Consider the following 24,367-nt stretch of genomic DNA (forward strand, 5'->3'; position numbering starts at 1 on the left):
GACAGATTGGGTTTGGTATGATGCGTAGAGCTTGAACTGAGGGGTCCCACAGACAGAATTTCAAATCCTGGCTTTACACATTCAATTGTTGTGTGACCTTGGGTTTGTTATTTAACATCAGTAAACCTTAGTTTTGTCATTATAAAGTGAGATCATTGTACCTATGCCCTAAGATAATGTGAAAGGTGTAATATAATACCTGGTACATAGAAAGCACTTAATAGCCTGACCTGTGGTGGCGCAGTGGATAAAGTGTCAACCTGGAAACGCTGAGGTTGCCGGTTCAAAACCCTGGGCTTGCCTGGTCAAGGCACATATGGAAGTTGATGCTTCCTGCTCCTCCCCCCTTCTCTCTCTCTCTCTCTCCCCTCTCTATAATGAATAAATACAATTTTAAAAAAAGTTTAAAAAAAAAAAAAAGAAAGCACTTAATAAACATTGGCTTTTACGATTATGCCTACTAGAAGCTTTTTTAAATTGAACAGCAGTGAAGGGCAAGTGGCATTTAGCTTAGTTCTGAAGCATAAGTAGGCATTGAGTGTGATGTGTGGAGAGGATAGCAATCAAAATACAAGGCATATTAGGAAATACTGAAGAAACCCATTTTGCTGGACAGAAAAGATTCCTGTAGGGGAGGGGGAGAAATAGTTGGGAGATGAAGCTTGAGTGGAAACTGCGACCAGACTGGAGGATGTTGATTACACGGCTCTAGAGTTGTAGAATTAGCTGAGAGTAAGGTAGGAGAGGGGAGTATGGGGAGAAAATGAAGGCAGGGAACCAAAGAGAGGGAGCTGGACTTCATGGAACTAGACAAGAATAAGTATGAACAAGGAATTGCTTCTCCCTGGTTCTTGGAGACTGAATGTATGTAAGAAGATAGGAGTCAGGATTCTGAGATTCAGAACCAGAGTGATTGAGATATTGTTAGCAGACTAATTGCCTCTAAAGGCAATAAGAAGATGGCAGGGGAACTGGAATAGCTGAGTAGTTCTTATTTTTTCTATTCAGCTAAACAGAATTAAACTCTGCTGGGGGCTCTAGGAGATTAGTACAGAGAAGACAAGAGGCCCTGTCCTTGAGGGGCATAAAATTTAGTGGGGAAGTAGAGATAGGAACTGCAGCCCAAATAATGACAATACAAGGAGAATATAAGTGCCTTAAAGTAGGGATAAAGAAAGTGCTAAGGGTGTTCAAAGGAAGAAGATAAATTATTTAGTTTGGAATATCTGGAGACATTATGCATCTTCAAAGGTGAGTATAAATTTGACCAATAGAGTTGATATGGTAGGAGATTGTTATGGCAAAGGGGTAAGATCCTACGCTTAGGAAATGTTAATGAGCCAGATAAGCTGAAATACAGGGGAAAACTAATAAGGAGGAGATAAGAATGGAAAAGTAGAGTGTGGTGTATTTGAACACTAAATTGGTAGGTAGCAAGGATTCTGTGACAGTAAATGAAGGGAAGGAGGGAATGAACAGAAGCATACTTTGGCAATACTATGTTGATCTTGGTATGTTCGTATTGGAATGGAGAAAATGAAGCCAGAGTAACTGTATGGGGCTCTGGCACTAGACTAGGCAGGAGGTACTGAACGTGAATTAGGTGGTGGAAAATAATTGTGGGAGACATAACGGGAAAAGAGAGCCTTTCTTCTGACTTCTTAGAATAAAAACTAAGGCTTGTAGGAATTATTTAGCCTACAGTTGGGTTAAGCTAGCAAAGGGATGATCTACTTGCTGCCTTTTCCTGTAGAGGTCTTGGCTATTCTGATGCCCCAGCTCCAGGGGGCCTCTTCCTACGAGTGGCCTTGTTTATATGTATGTGAATTAAGTTATTTCTCAGGGCTCCTCTAGCTCTCTCCTGTCCACTCCTTAGAACAGTTGGCGCATTCTACTTTGTACTGTAATTATTTGTGTGAAAGTAGGAATTGTGCTTTTCATCTTTTTATTCCTCTGTCTAGCAGGACACCTTACATATTGTGGATATACAGAAATATTTAGGAAATTGAGTAATTGTAGCTCTATGGACTTTTTTGGGGAAACTGCTCTGAAGTTGAAAACCAAAGTACACTGCTCACAAAAATTAGGGGATATTTTATCGCCTCATACTCCTTTCAAAATATCCCTTAATTTTGTTGAGCAGTATTCTTACCACAGCAAGGAGGGTGGGGAAGGGATCAAAGGAAGAGCCAGAAGCTGGTTTGCAGTAGGACTTTTTTTTTTTTTTTTTTGCATTTTTCTGAAGCTGGAAACAGGGAGAGACAGACAGACTCCCGCATGCGCCCGACCGGGATCCACCCGGCACGCCCACCAGGGGGCGACGCTCTGCCCACCAGGGGGCGATGCTCTGCCCATCCTGGGCGTCGCCATGTTGCGACCCTCCTGGGTGTCGCCATGTTGCGACCAGAGCCACTCTAGCGCCTGGGGCAGAGGCCACAGAGCCATCCCCAGCGCCCGGGCCATCTTTGCTCCAATGGAGCCTTGGCTGCGGGAGGGGAAGAGAGAGACAGAGAGGAAGGCGTGGCGGAGGGGTGGAGAAGCAAATGGGCGCTTCTCCTATGTGCCCTGGCCGGGAATCGAACCCAGGTCCTCCACACGCTAGGCCGACGCTCTACCGCTGAGCCAACCGGCCAGGGCTGCAGTAGGACTTTTTATAAATTTAATGTCATTGGAGAAATTACTTAATTTCCCTGTTTCCTTTGCATTTAAGTAAAAAGCCTTTTTGAATGTAATGTTCTTTATTGTTATAGACTGCTTATTTAATAAAGATTTCTGTTTTTCATTAAGGACAAAAAAATGAGATAGAGAAACTAACCCTGTAATCTCAGATAAAAATCATATTTTTTGTGTGATTAAAACAGTCATCTTCAAAAAAAAAAAAAAAAACAGTCATCTTCAACCTTTTATGGTCACACATTCCTGTTACTGTATTTTTCGCTCCATAAATACGTACTTTTCCCCCCAGAAGTGAAGGGGGAAGTGCCTGTGTGTCTTATGGATAAAAAAAATATGGTATTTTAGCCCTGGCTGGTTGGCTCAGTGGTAGAGCGTTGGCTCGGCGTGCAGGAGTCCTGGGTTTGATTCCCAGCCAGGGCACACAGGAGAGGCGCCCATTTGCTTCTCCACCCCTCCCCCTCTCCTTCCACTCTGTCTCTCTCTTCCCCTCCCTCAGCGAGGCTCCTTTGGAGCAAAAGATGGCCCGGGCGCTAGAATGGCTCTGGATGCAACAGAGCGACACCCCAGATGGGCAGAGCATTGCCCCCTGGTGGGCATGCCGGGTGGATCCCGGTCGGGCGCATGCGGGAGTCTGTCTGTCTGCCTCCCCGTTTCCAGCTTTGGAAAAATGAAAAAATATATATATGGTATTTTATTAAATATTTTAACACACCATTTGGTTCAGAATATTTTCTTTCTTATTTTCCTCCTTAAAACCCTAGGTGTGTCTTATGGTCAGGTGCATCTTATGGAGCGAAAAATACAGTAATTAAGAACTAAAAATTACATACATGTACTAGTATGCCAATATTTTGTATAATAAAACAAAAAAATACATTAAATTGTGCTCTTTAAAAATTTTTGTCCTTTATTTATTTATTTTTTTACAGAGACAGAGTCAGAGAGAGGGATAGACAGGGACAGACAGGAACAGAGAGAGATGAGAAGCATCAATCGTTAGTTTTTCGTTGCACATTGCAACACCTTAGTTGTTCATCAATTGCTTTCTCATATGTGCCCTGACCATGGGCCTTCAGCAGACCGAGTAACGCCTTGCTTGAGCCAGCGACCTTGAGTCCAAGCTGGTGAGATTTTGCTCAAACCAGATGAGCCCATGCTCAAGCTGGCGACCTCGGGGTCTCGAACCTGGGTCCTCAGCATCCCAGTCTGACGCTCTATCCACTGCGCCACCTTCTGGTCAGGAAAAATAACTTTTGTGCTTTAAATGTACATGATCACTTTGCCACCAAAATTACTAATAATTTTTTAGTGAGCAATATAGTTAAAAATACTTCACTTGTTTAAAATTCATGGCTTAATTCATTTTGATACAGCAGTTGGATGCTCTGTCTCTAAAACTTGAATTTGATGCTCAGGGGTGGAAAAAGATACTTCAAATAGATGTGTCAGTTCAGATGGAAGAAACACATTGCCCACTGACTGTTTAGTAATTCACCCACCAACCATGCTGAATTTCTGTTGTTGAAATTCATCTAGTACTTTTCCATTTTCCATGACCTTAAATCACTTGCTCTTACAAACTAATCAAAAGGTGTTTTATATGTTTAACAAACAGGTTTAATACCCACTGTAATTCCTTACTTGGGAGATTTTAAAAACAGATTGGAAAATAATTCCAGGTTTTTAAAATATGTAGATAATAAGGATATTTAGTCATTTTTGGCAGTTAAAATTACATGACAGTGGACGTTTGCCAGCATACATCTTTTCGCATAGTTCTTGCCTTGCACCCTTTTTTTAAAGCAGTGATTTAGTTCAACATCAGATTTTACCTCCCTATCTGGCTGAGTAAAACCAGTGGTGAGATTCAGCTGGTTTGCACAAGTTCAGCAGAACTGATACCTAATTTTTTTAGTTTAGCGAATCAGTTGTTAAAATGGCACTTGTAATCAGGGTTCTCTCTAAGGTGGACACGTGGGCAGCTGCCCAATGTGAAAATCAAATTTACATTCTTTACTCTTTTTTAACGTTCACCTGCATGACAGCGTATTCTAAGCGCCCCTAGTAATGTTCATTCCGGTTATAGGTGAAAAATACTGCAAGTGAGGATGCCAATCAAGAAGCAATATGAAATATCTTAAATAACAGTTTTATTGTTTTTTGTCAGATATTATTTAATATTTTTTCATTAATATTTTAAAACTCATAACCTAGTTTTGTGTATCTCTTTTATTCTTATTTCAGTATTAAATGCATGAAATAAACTACCTTTTTTATATCATTTTTTTATACCGAAAACGGGTATTAGGGCAGAGAACCAGTTGTTAAATTATTTGAATCTCACCACTGAGTAGAAGTTTGCTCTAGATAGAACCTTTCTTTACCTGTGCCATTTTCTTGTTTATGTGTGTTTGTGTCAGTATTTCCTGTAATTGCAGTTTTAATGTAAGAATCTTTAAAGTTGCTTGTTGCTTTTTTTGAGGTATAATTTATACATAACATTATATTAGTTTCAGATGTACAACATAATGATTCAATATTTGTATATATTGCAAAGTGATTGCCACAATTAGTTAACATCTGTTTAACCATAGTTAAACAAAATTTTTCTTGGGGTGAGAATTTTTCAGATCTACTCTCAGCAACTTTCAAATATGCAGTACAGTATGTATAGTCACCATGCTGTCTATTATGTCCCCAGGAGTTATTTCATTTAAAACCAGAAGTTTGTACCGTTTGACCACTTCACCCATTTCACCCACTCCCCAACTCCTCATGTTTGTCTCTTTTAAGCTAGATAAAATAACTTATTATTCCACAAATTGGTCTCAAATAAACCGGGAAAGATTACAGTTATTAAAAGTGAACACTAAGTAACAAGGATAAAAACAAATTCAAAGTGAAAGGCTGGAAAAGTGAACAAGTGAATGAGGGCCCTGGCAGCTCTGTGTGTGTGTGGGGGGGGGGGTCTGACCACAGTACCCCAAAAAATAATGGAAATAGCCTTACCTGGTGGTGGCACAGTGATAGAGCTTTGGCCTGGGATGCCAAGGACCCAGGTTCGAAACCCCAAGGTTGCTGGCTTGAGCGTGGGTTCATCAGTTTGAGTGCAGGATTACCGGCTTGAGCATGGGATCATAGGCGACCGCATCGTCACTCGCTTGAAGCCCAAGGTCACTGGCTTGAGCTCAAGGTTGCTGGCTTGAGCAAGGGGTCACTGGTTCAACTGGAGCCACCCGATCAAGGCACGTATGAGAAAACAATCAATGAACAACTAAGGTGGCCTAACTATGAGTTGAGAGCTTCTCATCTCTCTCCCTTCCTGTCTGTCTCCCTCCTCCCACCCCTCTCTGAAAAAAAAAATAATGGAAATAGCTAGATGGTAGATTAGCAGTTCCAGGGTTTCAAATTTGATGTGAATGTTGACTCGGCTGGGTAGGTAACCACCTGCTGCTGAGCAGATTACTTAAATCATCTAGGCCTCAGTCGTGTCATCTTTAAAATTGTACTAGCAGTTGTGCCTACCTCCTAGGGTTGTGGGATGAAATAAGATCGTGTGTGTACTGCTTGTCTCTTGCCTGCACCTGCTGACATTCAGCTCTCACTGGATTAAGCACCGTAAAGGCATGATGTCATAGCCTGCTATCCTCCTGGAGGTAAGGTGCTAGACTCAGGTAAACACCCTGAAAGTGGAATTTGCCCTTTGGAGGCAAACCTTAATGTCTAAAGTATCAGTGAAAACAATTGTGGCTCTGGGGGCTGTTTTTTCTTTTTTCCTTTACCATTCAGGGGCATTCTTAGCACCTTGATGTATATAGCCTTGTATGAAATGTTCGCAGCATAAGTCACTTTTCATAAAGGTACTAATAAGTTCTTTAATACTTCAGGAATAGTACAGAAACATATCAGAAAACATCTCCTAGGACAGAGAGGAGGGCACAGACTCTGTTTGGATCAAGTCAGTTCCCTGAGCCTGAATGATGACTGCTGAATCAAGGGAAGCCACTGGTCTGTCCCCCCAGGCTGCCCAGGAGAAGGATGGTATCGTAATAGTGAAAGTAGAAGAGGAAGATGAGGAAGACCACATGTGGGGGCAGGATTCCAACCTGCAGGAGACTCCTCCTCCTGACCCAGAGATCTTCCGCCAACGTTTTAGGCACTTCTGTTATCAGAACACTTTTGGGCCCCGAGAGGCTCTGAGTAGACTTAAAGAACTTTGTCATCAGTGGCTACGACCAGAGGTAAACACCAAGGAGCAGATCCTGGAGCTGCTGGTGCTGGAGCAGTTCCTCTCCATCCTGCCCAAGGAGCTGCAAGTCTGGCTGCAGGAGTACCGTCCTGATAGTGGGGAGGAGGCCGTGACCCTGCTGGAGGATTTGGAGCTTGATTTATCAGGACAGCAGGTGAGAGGAGGTGAAACTTACCGTATTTCCCCACGTATGAGATGTTCCCATGTATAAGATTCACCGTAATTTGGGGGCCTGAAATTTTAAAAAAAATATATTACATAAAGTTATTGAACTCAAGTTTTATTCATCATAAAATTCATACAACTCCTCATCACTGTCAAAACTCCCATATATTAGCTTGTCCTCATCTGTGTCTGATGATGAATCACTGTATTCAACAATAAGTGTAAAAACAAGCACAAAAAAAGAAGTAAATGCAAGTAAAAAAACCCACTGTGGAAGACGCACCCAGTTTTTAGACCCCAAATTTTTCGGAAAAGGGTGCATCTTATAACCAGGGAACTTCTTATATTTGGGGAAATACGGTATATGTGAGCAGCATGTGGATTTTGAGACTATAGCAAAGAGAAAGTTATTGATTTAAAGCTAGTATTAGTATTAGTGTTAATATAAATTACTACTTATATATATATAGTTATATGATATATATGCATATATAATGTTACACACATATATAAAGTACACTAATATATAAGCTGCTACTAACAAACTACTAATATTAGTAATCTGTAATGGTTATTCTCCATGCTTTGCTTGGATATTAAAAAGTATTCTGGCCTTCTCTTCCCTGCATCCTGGTATATTTATGTTCTTTTTGTTTATTTAAAGTTCTGATTAAAAAGTGATTTACCCACAAGCCCAACCTGTTTGTCCTCAGGTCCCGGGTCAAGTTCACGGACCTGAGATGCTGGCAAGGGGGATGGTGCCTCTGGATCCTATACAGGAGTCCTCAAGCTTTGACCTTCATCCTGAGGCCACTCAGTCCCATTTCAAACATTCATCTCGGAAACCCCGCCTCTTACAATCACGGGGTAAGAAACAAGGTTTCTTGAAGGGAAAAGAAGCAAGCTGTTCAGGAAGGGTGTGCCCTCTCTGTTGCTAAGTACCTGTAATAAAGAAACTGAGTATTAGGGGAAATATAATTTACAGACCTATTTCAGGAGTTAAATAATGTCACTAAGGAAGTAAATGAAATGTGCATTTTGAACTTGGATGGAAGTTACACTGTTTATTGAATTATTGATATTTTGGGTGTCTAACAGTGTTTACCAGAATGTGCTGGGAAGAGATGATATACTTTCAGCCTGAGTTGAAACACTGTACTGTATAGTACACCATAAATTACCTTATAAAGAATCAGTCTTAAAATTTAATTTATTTAAAAAGTATAAAAATATAGTATAACCACTTTTTCTAGGTTACTTTGAGAATTTTTAAACAATGGGAAAGAATGGAAAATTTTAGTTTTGGTGGAGAAACATGGGGAAAAGAATCATTTCAGGGTCATATAAATAGAAATCAATTTAATTATTAGAGCTTAAGGAAGTAGTTTATCTATGCATTCTGGAGGGTAGCCAGCATTCATATGCTGGAGAAATCTGTGTAAGCCAATATACACTGATTTATTTATTTATTTATTTATTTTAGCAAGAGAGGACAGGACAGAGAGAGGAACATCAGTCTCCTCTTGCATGTGCCCTGACTAGGGATCAAACCAGCAACGCCTGTTCTTTGAAAGGATGCTCTAACCAACTGAGCCATCTAGCCAGGGCCTGCTACACTGTGATTTTTAACCCACCACTGTCCACTCAGTCCCACTTATGACCACCTAGGGTAGTGGTCAGCAAACTCATTAGGCAACCAAGCCAAATATCAACAGTACAACGATTGAAATTTCTTTTGAGGGCCGAATATTTTAAACTTAAACTATATAGGTAGGTACATTCCTTATCAAGGTAGTGCCCGCACGTGGTATTTTGTGGAAGAACCACACTCCAGGGGCCAAAGAGCCGCATGTGGCTCGCGAGCCACAGTTTGCCGACCAGGGTTCTAAGGTAGATAAGGTCTCCACCCTCTATTAAAAAGTCAAGCCTGACCTGTGGTAGCACAGTGGATGGAGCATTGATCTAGAATGGTGAGGCTGCCGGTTCAGAACCCCAGGCTTGCCCAGTGAAGGCACATAGGAGAAGCAACTGCTATGAGTTGATGCCTCCTGTTCCTCCCACCCCATTCTCTCCTCTCTAAAATCAACAAATAATAAAAAATAAATAAATAAATAAATAAATAAATAAATAAAATCTAAAAAAAACAAAGAAAGAAAAAGTATATTCCTGGTTTTCAGTGCCAGATTAGAGCTTCAGGTTACCAGGTGTTTTAGAGACCCTGGTATATACAGTTGTTACTTAGTAAATAGTTCTTTAAAGATTTGATGAGGCATATGCATTTATGCTCAGTTTCCCTTTTCTGTTATTCATCTTCCAGAATGTTTCCTAAACACTGGTTTAAGTGCTGGGTACTTAATCTTTTCATACATTGTACTGTCTGAAATAGTTACAAATTTAATAATTCTCTCTTTTTTTTTTTTTTTTTTTTTACAGAGACAGAGTCAGAGGGATAGACAGGGACAGACAGACAGGAATGGAGAGAGATGAGAAGCATCCATCATTAGTTTTTCATTGCAACACCTTAGTTGTTCATTGATTGCTTTCTCATATGTGCCTTGACCGTGGGGCTACAGCAGACCCTTGCTCGAGCCAGTGACCTTGGGTTCAACCTGGTGAGCTTTGCTCAAACCAGATGAGCCTGCGCTCAAGCTGGTGACCTCAGGGTCTCAAACCTGGGTCCTCTGCATCCCAGTCCGATGCTCTATCCACTGCGCCACCGCCTGGTCAGGCTAGTAATTCATTTTCAAATTCATTTCTCTAATATTACCTTGCACAGGAGGATTTTAATTTTGCAGTTTAAAATTTTTCTAATTGTTCTTATCCATTGCAATTAGTGTGATTATATATTATAGATATCCTTTTTTTTCTCTATGATTTGAGAGAAAGGTGGGGAGAGGGAAGATGGGAGGGAGGACGAAAGGAAGAGAGGATGGGGGAGAGAGAGAGAACATTAACTTGTTGTTCCATTTAGTTATGTACTCATTGATTGCTTCTCATATGTGCCCTGACTGGGGATTGAACCTATAACCTGAATGCACTGAGCCACCTGGCCAGGGCCTATTAGATGAATGTCAAGCCATACCTTTATACATTTATATATGGCTCATGGTTCATTAACATTTGAACCATGTATACATTTTATCAAAAAAATGGGTAAGTAAGGGAGAAAAGTAGAGGGACAAAATATGGCAAAACTTAGCCAGAAGTAGGAAGACCTCCCCCTTCCTATTTTGTGTTTCAAGGTATCACTACTAAATATTTTTAAAGCTATGTTGTGTTTTTTACAACTAAATAGAATTCTGATATTCTGTTTACTTGTTCCTTGGTCTGAAGAAAATTAAATTTTGAGCCAGGCTTGAATCATGGACTGAATGTTACTCACTTCTATAGCTGACAGTAGGAACCTGGGTTCTAGATCTGGCTCTGCCATTCTTAACTGTGTGACTTTAGACAAGTTATTTACCATCCCAGGGCCTCAGTTTCCCCTTCTTTAAAACATAGGGTTTGGACCAGTCGTGTTTTTTTATGACAGAGAGACAGATAGGACAGACAGACAGGAAGGGAGAGATGAGAAGCATTAAGTCTTCATTGCGACACCTTAGTTTAGGTGTTCATTGATTGCTTTCTCATATGTACCTTGACTGAGGGGCTACAGCAGAGCGAGTGACCCCTTGCTGAAGCCAGTGACCTTGGGCTTCAAGCCAGTGACCTTTGGGCTCAAGCCAGCGACCATGGGGTCATGTCTATGATCCCACGCTCAAGCCAGCGACCCTGCGCTCAGGCTGGTGAGCTTGCATTTAAGCCAGGACCTCGAGGTTTCAAACCTGGGTCCTCTATCCACTGTACCACCACCTAGTCAGGCTGAACAAGGTGATTTTAAGTATCTTTTTACATGACCCCTTGTCCTGCTTAAGAATAGAAGTCTTGACCTGACCAGGTGGTGGCGCAGTGGATAGAGTGTTGGACTGGGATGCGGAAGGACCCAGGTTTGAGACCCCGAGGTCACCAGCTTGAGCGCGGGCTCATCTGGTTTGAGCAAAAAGCTCACCAGCTTGGACCCAGGGTCACTGGCTCCAGCAAGGGGATACTCGGTCTGCTGAAGGCCCGCGGTCAAGGCACATATGAGAAAGCAATCAGTGAACAACTAAGAAGTTGCAACGCGCAACGAAAAACTAATGATTGATGCTTCTCATCTCTCTCCGTTCCTGTCTGTCTGTCCCTCTCTAAAGAATAGAAGTCTTGGCACCTGAAACCAATATAATATGTCACCTATAATTGAAAAATAATGGTTATTAAAAAAAGAATAGAAGTCTTGGGAAAACAGAGGACATGCTTTTCTTTTTAAATTCTCTCTTGTTACCTATTCTATAGTTGAACATTGAACATGTTGGTGCAGGAAAAAGAGTGCCCTTGAGCCCTTCTTTGAAGGGATACCCAGAGCAGAGCTGCTTTTACTCACGGCTCCTTTCTCCTCCCTCAGCTCTTTCTGCCACCCATGTTCCTGCCCCCCATCGCGAGGGGAGTCCCAGAGACCAGGCGATGGCATCTGCACTACTCACGGCAGATTCCCAGGTGAGCTGGGGCCCCTCTGCCCTCCTGAGCACCTCATATCTGCCTCTCTTTGTGGAGGTCCCTGAACAGTCTCCACCCAGGACACTCAACTTCGGATGTCCCTGCCCACAGAGTAGTCCCACCCACCCACCCACTGCTCGATGCACCAGAGCCTGGCATGATCACCTTTTCCTTCCTAGCAACCTTAGGTTTGTAGTCAACTCTGTCCCTAATTCCAGGATTGGGCAGTGGGTTTTTCCCTGAGTTTTGGGGGAACTGAGTTTGGGGATCTCATGATTTCAGGCAATGGTGAAGATCGAGGACATGGCCGTGTCCCTTATCCTGGAGGAATGGGGATGTCAGAACCTGGCTCGGAGGAATCTCAATAGGGACAACAGGCAGGAGAATTATGGGAACGCGTTGTCCCAGGGTAAGACTGATGTTGGATTATTGTCTGATAAGATTGTTTTGCCTCTTTTTGTTAGTTGTGAGATCTCTGATATATTTAATTGAGTATTGACAAGGAGTTAGAGACTACTGAGCCCCTTTCTTCAGACCAGATAGAGAATGAGAACATTTGTGTTTGTTTAACTCCAAAAGCATGATACTGTGACTCCCTGATAAAAGTGGGTTTTATTTGTTTTTTTTACCTTTAAGTAGTTTTTGCTGTTTGAAAATTCAAAATATTCTAGTATTCTGAGTCCTTACCTCTTCCACTGCTTCAGACTTGAGAGGATTCTGCTGTACTCCCCATAGTTACAATTTCAGTGCTTCTGTTGGAGTACCTCTATTTCCTAGTGTAGAGGGCCAAGTGAGAGCTGGTCATTTGTTGTAATCCCAACCTGGGACCATGTTCCTAAACCTGCCAAGCATCCTCCCATGAGCTTTCTGTCTTACTCTGTCCTGTGGGTGCTGCTCTCTGACAGCTTTGCATAATTCTGCGAACTTGTACCTATACCTCCCTTGTGATCAGGATTCCCAATTTCCAAACCTAATGGGAATCTATGAAGAGCTCTGCTTCCTGGGTGGAAAGTAACAACGAAGAAATTCTAAGAGGCATCAACCAGAATAAGACAAAAAGATACAGTTGACAAACAGTTCCATTTGTCTCTGCTAAATCTCAACTGCCGAGAGCCAGTACTGCGAAGGAGCTCTCAGATAAGTCCTGTCATAGGGAGGTCACAGCGCGGCTTCTGCCTGGGAGGGCAGCTGAGGGGAAACTTCATAAAGAAAGGATGCTCCCTGGGCTTGCCTGGTCAAGGCACATATGGGAGTTGATGCTTCCAGCTCCTCCCCCTTCTCTCTCTCTGTCTCTCCTCTCTCTCTCTTGTCTCTCCCTCTCCTCTCTAAAATGAATAAATAAAAAAACTAAAAAAAAAAAAAAAAGGATGCTACTGAAGACACTTCAGATTTTGCCAACTGGGGTTTATGGTTTCTTGGTACTTTTCAGATAAGATGAAAATTAAGCAAAAGAACTGATCTGTGTTGATGAGCTGGGTATTACCTATTTCAAGATAGTTTTTAAAAAAAAATTTGGGTTCAATCTGGGAACCATCCAGATAGTCAAGGGCCTTGGCTTGGAATTCAGAAGTAGACCAATTTCCTCTTCCTTACGAATGGTTTAGTATTTATGGCAATTACATGACTCAAGGCAGGGGTTAAATATTATTCAGCTCCCTCAGGAGTTGCATTCAGGGGCCTGACTGGGATAGGATAGACCCTCTAGGAAAAATTTCTTAAAGCCAAATAAAGAGTAGAGTTGGGATATTTGAGGGGGTTTTTCTAGGCATAAGTAATCATATATAAAATAATATATGTTTGAACAATTTTTAACCTTTACTTAAAACAAAGTGAATATAATAGTCTACAATAAAAAAAATATTCCAGTGTTTTAATATGCTGATTACTAAAGTGAGAAGATCAGCTCTACGTTTGTAAAATTTTGTTGTCTTCTAGTGTCTCCTTCATGGGCTGTCTCTGGCTTTGTTTTCTTTTTTTTTCTTATTCTCAGTTAACTGTCAGTTGTCTTTTGGTGAAGATTCAATTATGTTTATAAGGCTCCAGCCAACTTCTTCCCCCTCATCTCTGTTACTTGAGCACTTCAGTTTTGTGCTACTCTCCCTGGTGAAGAGAAACTGTTCCCTGTGTCTGAAGGTCCATGTAACCTGCCTTGTTCTGCCTATTAACTATCCCCTTGTTAATAAAAGAGAAACTTCAGGGAATGGAGTTTTCACTTTTCCTTTCTTCTACTTACCATTTTCTAGAAAAGACCTGTCCATTCTCTTTTTAAGCTTATAAATTCTACTAGACACAGAACATGATTTTTTTTTAATGTATATTTGTTTCTTCAAATTAAGTATCGGATGACTGAATAACTAAACTGTGAATTGTGACCTTGTGTTCCTTAATTCCTCATCCCATTGTCCCTGAGCTCGTTCTGTTCCCTCTGCTCATTCCCCAGTGGGTCTGTTCATTCCTGTCCTCTACGCACACTCCCTCTCTTGTCCTTTCCACTTTTCCTGCTCTGCCATTTCCCAACTCTAATCCCTGTTTTCTCTAATTTTTCCTTATTTTTCTCCTATTTTATCTTTGATTTATATTGTGAGGTCCTTTTGCAGGCATGTAGGAGCTTCCTGGAAAACAATGTCACTTGATTAATCTGTAGATTCAAAAGAAAAATATGCTATTTGTATTTTCTATTTATTGTGTCAGGTTGTGAAAGCAGGAACGAGAATGAGGAGTCAACCTCCAAGACTGAAATCGCAGAAGACTCAGCATCACATGGAGACACAAGAGGAAGAATCCAGAAAGATTTTGGAGAAAAACGTGAACAGCAGGGCAGAACAGCAGAAAGGCAGCAGAGGAATCCTGAGGAGAAAACTGGAAAAGAAAAGAGAGATTCGGGGCCAACTATAGTCAAGGAAAAAAAACCGACCACAGGAGAGAGAGGTCCCAGGGAAAAGGGTAAAGGGCTGGGACGGAGCTTCAGTCTGAGCTCAAACTTTAGCACTCCTGAGGAAGTTCCGACAGGAACGAAGTCTCATAGATGTGATGAATGTGGTAAATGCTTCACAAGGAGTTCAAGCCTTATTCGCCATAAAATCATCCACACTGGAGAAAAGCCCTATGAATGTAGTGAGTGTGGGAAAGCCTTCAGTCTGAACTCAAACCTTGTCTTGCATCAGAGAATCCACACGGGAGAGAAACCTCATGAATGTAACGAGTGTGGCAAAGCCTTCAGTCATAGTTCAAATCTTATTCTACATCAGCGAATCCACTCTGGAGAGAAACCTTATGAATGTAACGAGTGTGGGAAGGCCTTCAGCCAGAGCTCAGATCTTACAAAACACCAGAGAATCCACACAGGAGAGAAACCCTATGAATGTAGCGAATGTGGAAAAGCTTTCAACCGAAACTCTTACCTTATTTTGCATCGGCGAATTCACACTCGGGAAAAACCCTATAAGTGCACTAAGTGTGGCAAGGCCTTCACCCGGAGCTCGACCCTTACTCTGCATCACAGAATCCATACCAGAGAGCGAGCCTCTGAGTACAGCCCCGCCTCCCTTGACGCCTTTGGAGCATTCCTGAAAAGCTGTGTGTAAAGCTAGAATTTGTCAACAAGCCATTTTCCCCTTTTGTTTCTAAAATTATTTCAGAGATGTGTGCTCATGGAAGGGAAAAAACATCCTCAACAGGTTTTTTTTTAGTCACATTTAAGGATCCTTATAGTTAGATTAGCAGTGTTCTGCCTTTGCATAGTCTGCGGGCACATAATTCTTCCATACAGCCCCTATAGGGAAAAGCTAATCATATGGATAAACCTGCAATTTCTGTATGAGACAAAAGCACACACAATAAAATGTCAAGCTTTTCAGTAATGAGGATACCTTAAGGCGCTATTGGATTCTCAGTAACCACAAGATAGCATCGAAAGATTACTTAAGACTGGCTCTATAAAAATGATACTGAGGTTAAAAGCTGCTTGCTGCAAACAAGCCCTGGTTGGCCAACATTTCACTTATTTCTCAAAAAAATATCAAAAAAGAGGGACAATTAAAAACTACATTGGAACATGCTGCTCAAACTAGTTATATATACCATAAGTTATATGTATGATCACTGGTAGCCTACCAAAGGTATAGAAATCTAGGACTGTGCTGATCAGTATCAAACCAAAGATTTCTGTTCTCTTCCTGAAAGAGAGGGTATGTGCACCAGTCTACAGTTCCAAAGGACTGCCACAAATGTAGATGGTTTTATCCTCATCGCTGAGATAAATTCCACTGAAATGGCAATAGTGATTCAACACTTCTCTCCCTTCTGGAAGAAATAAAGCACTAATCGCACTCTGAAATGCATTTCTCCACGAGTTAGCACTTGATTATGTACTGTCTTTTAATCCTTCATTGTTTCGTGTATGAGTTTCCATCACCCCCAAAAGAGATGCTTTGATTGACAAGGGATGTATTTATATCCCTGACAGCACTGGATATAGTGCAGAACACATAAGAGGCACTCGTTATGCCTGACTTCTAACAGGACTTGTACATTTAGTACAAAGCCCTGTGAACCGTGAGTACCGGAAATATATCAATAGTAGCCTGGCCCAGCTTTTGAAGAGGACATTCAGAGCCTGAGACATGCTAAAGCTCCAGGGTTTTATTCTATTTGTCCTAAGCATGAATAAAGGCACCGTAAACCACCTGCATAGACTCTTTCTAAACATGGATCAGTGAATAAATACCACGGAATGTCAGAAATGACTCCATTGTCATCTTAAGAAAAATATCAAACTTACTAAGGCCATTTTGTGACCTTTCTATGGTGAAGATCTTAGCCAGAATTTTCTCCAGTCAGCTGTTGGAAAAATATGATTTGGACACTTTCTGAATCATTTGTAACTTGAAATAACATAGTTCGGGTAATGTAAATTTTGTTGCTTTTCAGAAAATGGTAGATGTAGGGAGCATTTTCCCCCCACACTTTCCAGAAACTTCACAGAAGCATTTGACATCGTTAGCTGTCCGTTGCTAAATGTGTTAGTTGCTCTAAGAAGTTCACCAGCTTGCTAAGATATGGTTGGTTGTATCAGAGTCTTCTGTCTTTCTCATCACTAAAGACTGAGGTGAGGTTATGAAACTGATCTTTTCCATCATCTGTGTAGGAAGATGCAATTGGCTGCCTGGAAGCAAATGACAGAGACTTTCAGATGCGCAGGAGACTCAAGTATCGGGGGCCACATACATAATCATCAGGGACTCAGGTGGAGGATCATGAGAGAATGTGAATGATTGTGGACAGGAACTTAGACACAGAATAAGAACACACCTGAAGACTAGCCCCATAACAGGAGAACTTCCCACAGAAATTGAGATTTTTTCATCAAGAAATAGAACTAAAATTCATTTTGTTTGCTAACCAGCAGCTCAAGCCCATGAGACAGCATGGCTTTATGAGGAGCCAGTGTGGCGGGGCCAGCTGTGGCCTCGGCTCCAAACCAGACTAAAGTCCTGCACAGCCTAATTCTTGGGCCTCTCGCTAACTTGGACCGACCACAGCTTCCCTATAGTTTCCAACCAGTTTCATCGGTGTTGCCTGGGGAAACTTCAAGAAAGTCAACTGGTGACCAGAATATGTCTATCCATTCAATTTAAGAAAAATAGAAGGTACTCCAGAAGAGTATGCCTAAGAAACATTTTATAGTAAAGTGAGGATAGAAGAAATGCTTTCAGGGTTTTCTTCATAGTGAGCCACAGTGATGGTTGCTTAAAAGACCACACTGGTGATTTTGAGCAGAGTCTTGCTGCTGGGAAGGAACTGTAAGCAGTGAGCTGCTTGACTCCAGGCACTGAGCAAAGCACTGACTTGTTAGAGGGGAAGAACTTCGGTTGGTTCCACATTGGCTTTTTTTTTTTTTTTTTTTTAAGCCAGGGATACATGCTGATATAATTCAGCCATCATTCTTGGTGTTTTTTTTTCTTTTTCTGTTTTTTTTTAATTGAAAGTAAATATAACCTCTGCCCCCACGTTTAATTCCCACTTTTCTGGGACATTGTGCTGACTGTGGGCCAGCCACTGTGGTTGCTTCAGATCTTCAGCAGATGCACTCCTTGAAGCAGCTACTTAAATCTGTTTTCTGAAGAAAACAGGCTACAGCTGTTGATGAAAACCATTTGCATTGCATTCATTTATCAGCTGCTAAATGCAAAGTGTAGTTGGGTCCTGGTCAAAAAAGGCAGACAACGTCTAATCAGTGCTTGGGATAGTCATTCAAAATATCTTGACTGGCTGAAGCCTGTTACCAGTTTACTCTGTAGTTAACCAGTAGCATGTTAGTTGACCTAGTGGAAGTTTTTGAAGGGCTTTTTAAAACAATACCTTAACCTTGCCGGGAAGAGAACTTCAAGTTGTGGGGTATTTGTTTCTGCCCTGGCCTGGCAGGTGAGGCAGAAGCCTGAGAATAGAAGTATACGAGGCATCTTGCTATTTAAGGCACTTAGTATTTTATTAAATGCATAAAAGTGAAACTATGCTAAATATGTAAGAGGTTGATATGTTTGCTATGTGAGACAATTCACATCTTATGTAAATCAGAGAATTCATTCCAAAGGGAACCTCTTGAATGTGATATTATGGCAAAGCCTTTAATCACATCTCAGCCCTTAGCATCAGAAAGCTTACATTGTAAATAAACTTGATTAATATTATATGTAAGGAAACCTTTCATGTATAGCACTCATTGCTTTGGATAAAATTAATTCCGTCAGTATGTTCCAATTATAATGAGTTTCAGAAACTGCAGAAGACACTCGCTCGATCTTAACTCCAGAGGATCCACAGAAGAAAAAATGGGGAAATAGCAAAATGTACAATTTCTTACAAAAAAAATTTTAATGTTGGGTACTTCTATATATTTTGTATGACCTTATTGTCAGTGTCTGTGTTTTGTACCTCCAGGCCCTGTTGCTATTCTGTATATTCTCTGTAAACAGATAATGTATTTTATTTTAATCTATTTGACAGAACACATCACTTCAAAAGAGCAGAGTTTTTGAAGTGAGTATTAAAGAGGTTGATGTGATTATAGACAAATCAGTTCACAGAACTGAGGAGGGTAATATGAGAAAGAAACCTTCATAGTTTGGTGCTTATCAAATCAGGAGAGGAGGTTAGTAGATGTTCTAAGAGAGACAGGTTCATAGGGCACTAAAATGATAATTTCTAAAAACCTCTGCAGCTTCCAGAGAGTTTTCAAAGCCAGGAGGCTGATGTCTTAGCTGCCAGGTCACCATTTTAAGCAAAGCAGATGGGTTCTCTAAGCTTTCAGGAGGAGTACAAGGGTCTTCTCCATGGACTGAGGGTAGGAGAGTACTGGAAAGGGCAGTGGGACCACTTAAATTGACTGGATTCTATAAACCATAGTCTTGCTATCAACGTTAATCCTTAAATATTTATGCTGAGAAAATTGGGTAGGAAAACCCAGAGATGGGCTCACTCTTAGAAAATAGGCACATGCATCCAGTTCCTGGCACTGCGGGAAGTTTTTCTGATAGGCACTTTGCAGTATTCCTATTGTACCTTTCCAGCTCCCTTACTTCCCCTGGCTTACGATTATTAGGAGAGCAGGCTTGGGAAGATTCATGCTGTGAAAGAACTCTTCCTAATTTTTATCCTAGAATTGACCATCTTTTATTCCAGAGTCCGGTCATGCTGATATACTCATCTAAAGCTAGTTAACCAGGTTCATCCCACCATCCTCATGGAAGATTCATTGTGTGAATTGGAGTAACTATTAAAATGTAGTCAAACAATGACAGCAATCTTTGCCAGAGGAGCCATAATTTTGTGTCCCACCTTAAGCAACTTCTCAGAAGTATGAGGGGACTGGGGTTCCCCATTTGGGAAACCAAATGAAGGTCTGCAGATTGCAAAGAAATGAAGAATCAGAGAAAAGGAAATTAAGTGGTACAGATCTTTTTGTAAAAATTAAGAGTTTTTATTTCAACTACTACTGGAGAATTTAATAAAAAGCATTATTTGAGAAGTTTTTCTAACATTCAGGTTTCATTTTTAGGATGGACACACTACTTTTAAAAGCAGTTACTTATTTTGCTATTCAAATTTTTTATTATATCTGAAAATAAAATTAATCTGTTTTACTTTTCAAAGCTCTAAAACAAACTTGAAGTTATAGGGAGGTAAGCCATCTCCAATTCTGCAGGTCAAACAAGAGTTTGGGAAGTACTTTGGACGTCTCATATACAGACTGTCTTAACATGAGAACTTAGTTTCATATTATCTGGTTCTATGTAATAGTGGACACCACAAATCTCATGTTTTTCTTTTATCCTAAAACAATGGAAGGTAAAGAGTGGGCATTCAGTCAACTTCTAAACAATGATTTGCTGTTTTAACTTTTTTTTTTTTTTTTGGTCTTTAAGATTCTCACCTCCCTTTCACTAAGTCATGATTCACTTTTAATTACATAGTAATTCGCAAAGTTAATTAGTCTTAAAATTATGTTTTCTCCCTTCAGAAGCACTCATTAAGCAGTGAGGATGACTTTTAATTTAAGATACAAAGAATGGGGCCCTGGCTGGTTGGCTCAGCGGTAGAGCGTCAGCCTGGCGTGCGGGGGACCCGGGTTCGATTCCCGGCCAGGGCACATAGGAGAAGCGCCCATTTGCTTCTCCACCCCCCCTCTTCCTCTCTGTCTCTCTCTTCCCCTCCCGCAGCCAAGGCTCCATTGGAGCAAAGATGGCCCGGGCGCTGGGGATGGCTCCTTGGCCTCTGCCCCAGGCGCTAGAGTGGCTCTGGTCTTGGCAGAGCGATGCCCCGGAGGGGCAGAGCATCGCGCTCTGGTCTTGGCAGAGCGTCGCCCCTGGTGGGCGTGCCAGGTGGATCCCGGTCGGGCGCATGCGGGAGTCTGTCTGACTGTCTCTCCCCGTTTCCAGCTTTAGAAAAATACAAAAAAAAAAAAAGATACAAAGAATGGGATCTGTGAGTGAGTGAAGGCGGTTTTGAAACTTGGATCTCCAGTATCAGAGTTGGGTTTTAGGTTCCTTTGGGCCAGTTGCTATCACTTAGTCTCTCTAAGGTCAGGTGTGTTGGGAAGGAGTGAGGAGCAGGGTAACAACCCCGCGCTCCCAGCCGAGGAAGAGGAATGAGGCAGCGTGGTGAGGGAGAAGAGAACCGTGGGATGTGTTAAGGTCAGGGCTCGCTTACCTTCCCCTTCATCTCTGCTAGTTACCATTTTAAGGTTTTAGTCTGCTCTGGCAAGGACAAAGCATGTTAGACTTAGAGATGCTTCTGCAAGTAGCAGGGGCTCTTACAGGAAAACATGAGGGTGGGATGGGAGGAAGTGGACTAGGAGTTTAGGGTTAAGGGGATATGCAAGCAAAATCAATTATTTTAAAATGAACATGTATTTTTATTAACTTTTAGTTAAATATAGATTATTACAACCAGCTCGACATGATAAGCCTAAATCTATATAGAGAGCTAACTCAGGCATCTTGTTTAGAACAAACAAGAACAAACTTTTCCTGTTTTGTCAGTTCTTGGTTTCTTAGTTTAGAATAAATTAGACAAAAAGAAGACACCTGTCTTTGTATACCTGCAGAATTAAGTTATTGCTGTTAAAACCTGGCCTTTTCATTTTGCTAGTCTTTGAAAAGTCCAGATGCTTGGTAGATGTTCAATAAATTATTTTAAAATAGAATTTGTTTTAACTCCTCAACATTTCTAGAAAGGCTTCTTTCAGTAAATAATGGAACCTTAGGAGAAAAGATTGTTGTTTGTTTTTAAGTTGGGGAACTCCTCCATTGGAAATAATTTTAAACCTTTATTTACTGGTTTCAATTACGAAAAATGGCAGCAAAATAAATGGTCCATTTTAGGAGGCCGGTGGTATCTGACAAGTTAGAGTAGTAAGGGTGGGGAATGAAATTGTGGGGATTTGTAATAAGTATTCTGTTTCTCTTCTGGGTCATGGTAAAACAATAAATTATCATTTCTAGGTGACAATGTTTATGGTGTTTGTTTTTTTTGGGGGGGGGTTGGTCATCCTTGGTTGTATGTTTGGAGTAAAGAAAATATTTCAAAAGTTAAAAAGTATGACCCACAAACAATCCAAATGAACATGTTTTAAGTAATTCCATAAGATCTTCCTATGAAACACCACCTTAGAGCTCTAACTAGGTGGCTTCTTGGAAAGGGTAACAGGATGAAAAGCCATAGAATAAAGTAGCTTTTTAATGGTCCCCAAAACAATTTTCTCGTAAGATGGAACCATTTTAAACCTCTGCCCAGTTTATGACAAAACAATATCCTAATGGTGGGTACTGCTTGTGATCTGATAGTTAGACCTTTAAACTGGCCTTGAATAACTTTGTTTTGTTTTTGCATACTATATTGAAACACCCAGCTAACAGTTCTTCTCGCCTTAGTCTTGGATTTACAGACTAGGTTTCTCCTGCTCTTCAAACTACCATGTCTACCTACCAGTCTCACCTCACCCTTTCTCAGCAGATAACCCTTTCCCAAGGGCCTCAGGCCATCAGCTGTGCTTAACTTTCTGATCCTTCCTGCTCCCTGGTGCCCCTTGCCTGTCACCTGCCAAGAGCTGTATCCTCCCTCTAGTGCCTCCAGGCTTCTCACCCTTCAACACCCGTTCTACATTTAAATGAGCACAAAAATGTAGCTTAAAGGAGCCAAACCAAATTTTAAGTATCTTGTCTGACCTTGTGCCTTCATTTTAGCTACCAAATTCCTCTACCAATTTGACCATAAGCATTATTTTCATCACTGATGATATCCTCCCTCTTCAAGCCCCTTTAACTGAGCTCTTACTGTAATCACTTAAATGGTCATCAGTGTTTTTTGTTGTTGTTTTTCAGAAACAGAGAGAGAAGGATAGAGAGGGACAGGGATGAGAAGCATCAATCATCAGTTTCTCGTTGTGGCACTTTAGTTGTTCACTGATTGTTTTCTCATATGTGCCTTGACCATGGGGCTACAGCAGACCGAGTAACCTCTTGCTCAAACCAGGGACCTTGGGTCCAAGCTGGTGAGTTGTTTTTCCTCAAACCAGATGAGCCCGTGCTCAAGCTGGCGACCTCGGGGTCTCGAACCTGAGTCGTCCGCATCCCAGTTCTACGCTCTATCCACTGCGCCACCGCCTGGTCAGGCTCATCAGTGTTCTTGTCAGAACATTTTTTCTTAGTTCTTTCTTATATTTCTTTTTTTTTTTCTATTTATTCAGTGAGAGGATGGGAGGCAGAGAGACCCCCGCATACACCCCTACTGGGATCCACCCAGCAAGCCCACTAGGGGGTGATGCTCCTGCCATCTGGGGCGTTGCTCCCTTGCTCAGCGGCAGAGCTCTTCTTAGCACTTGAGGAGGAGGCCATGGAGGCATCCCCAGTGTCCAGAGCCAACTCTCTCCAACTGAGCTATGGCTGCAGGAGGAGAAGAGAGAAAGAAGCAAGAGGGAGAGGGGTGGAGAAGCAGATGGGCACCCCTCCTGTGTGCTCTACCACTGAGCTAACTGGCCAGGGCATTCCTTGCATTTTTATATTTGACCATTTCCATGAATCCTGTCATGAATAATAACCATGAGTTTTCTCTAATCCAATCCACCTATCAAATTTGTGAAGACACTTGCTCCATTTCACAAATGTGAACTAAGGGCTGAAAAGTGAAGTGGCTTACTCATTAAGTGGCAGAGCTAGATTCTAAAACGAGATATGTCTGACTTCAGCAAGCAGGTTCTTTCCACTACTTCATTGTCCCTTGTCCTTCATGAACTCAATTACTCTCCCACCTTCATATACCACCTATGGTTACACACACAAGCAATGGAGCCAGTTTACCTAGGTTTGAATTCTTTTTCTACCATTTACTTGCTGTATCTTAGTGTCCTTGTCTGCAAAATGGGCATAAAGTTGTTATAAGCATGAAATAAGTCATTGCATACATGTAAAGCACCTATAGCAGTGCCTACCATAAATGTTTCTAAATGTTAGCTATTATTTTTTCCATGGGCCTCTAGATCTTCTCTTCTGAATATTTACTCCCCACTGAAGTCTCCCTTTTTAAGGCGAAACACACTGGCTGTGTACTCCATCTCATTAGTCCCTAAAACATATAACCTTGAAATTGAGGACCCAAGCTCTGGGCCCATTTTAGTTCAGAAGTTATGTGAACTAAGTTAATCAGGAAAAGCTAAGAACTATGAGTTTACACATAGGTGGGATATGAAACAGACTCATGGACATAAGTGAAGTGTTATCAGAGGGAGGGAGGTGAGGAGGAGGGGAGTAAAGAGGGACAAATATATGACAGAAAATGATTTGACTTTGGGTAATGGGCACACAACACATCAACAGTTCAAATGCTATAGAAATGTTTACCTGAAACCTATGTGTTCTTATGGGCAACATCACCCCATTAAATTTAATTAAAAAAAATTTTTAACCATAAAAAAGTGCCTGACCAGGAGGTGGCACAGTGGATAAAGCATTGGCCTGGGATGCTGAGGACCCAGGTTCAAAGCCCTGAGGTCACCAACTTGAGTGTGGGGTTGCTGGCTTAAGCGTGGGATCATAGACCCCGTGGTTGCTGACTTAAGCCCAAAGGCCGCTGGCTTGAAGCCCCAGGTTGCTGGTTCGAGCAATGGGTCACTGGCTCAGCTGGAGCCCCCCCCCCAAGGCACATGAGAAA

At 41.5% G+C, this 24,367-nt stretch overlaps 1 protein-coding gene across 1 annotated transcript in view; it reads left to right on the forward strand.

Annotated features, from left to right (window-relative positions):
• Window positions 1-24,367, forward strand: part of ZKSCAN1 (zinc finger with KRAB and SCAN domains 1) — a 50,838-nt gene that overhangs the window by 3,009 nt on the left and 23,462 nt on the right. Inside the window, exons 2-6 of the mRNA XM_066276823.1 lie at window positions 6,564-7,079; window positions 7,804-7,957; window positions 11,571-11,662; window positions 11,945-12,071; window positions 14,354-15,238. Of these exons, the coding sequence (XP_066132920.1) occupies window positions 6,654-7,079; window positions 7,804-7,957; window positions 11,571-11,662; window positions 11,945-12,071; window positions 14,354-15,238 (1,684 nt within the window). The 5' untranslated portion in view covers window positions 6,564-6,653. The remainder of the gene's footprint in view (window positions 1-6,563; window positions 7,080-7,803; window positions 7,958-11,570; window positions 11,663-11,944; window positions 12,072-14,353; window positions 15,239-24,367) is intronic.

The sequence above is a fragment of the Saccopteryx bilineata genome, chromosome 4, assembly GCF_036850765.1.
Source record: "Saccopteryx bilineata isolate mSacBil1 chromosome 4, mSacBil1_pri_phased_curated, whole genome shotgun sequence".
Lineage (NCBI taxonomy): Eukaryota > Metazoa > Chordata > Mammalia > Chiroptera > Emballonuridae > Saccopteryx > Saccopteryx bilineata.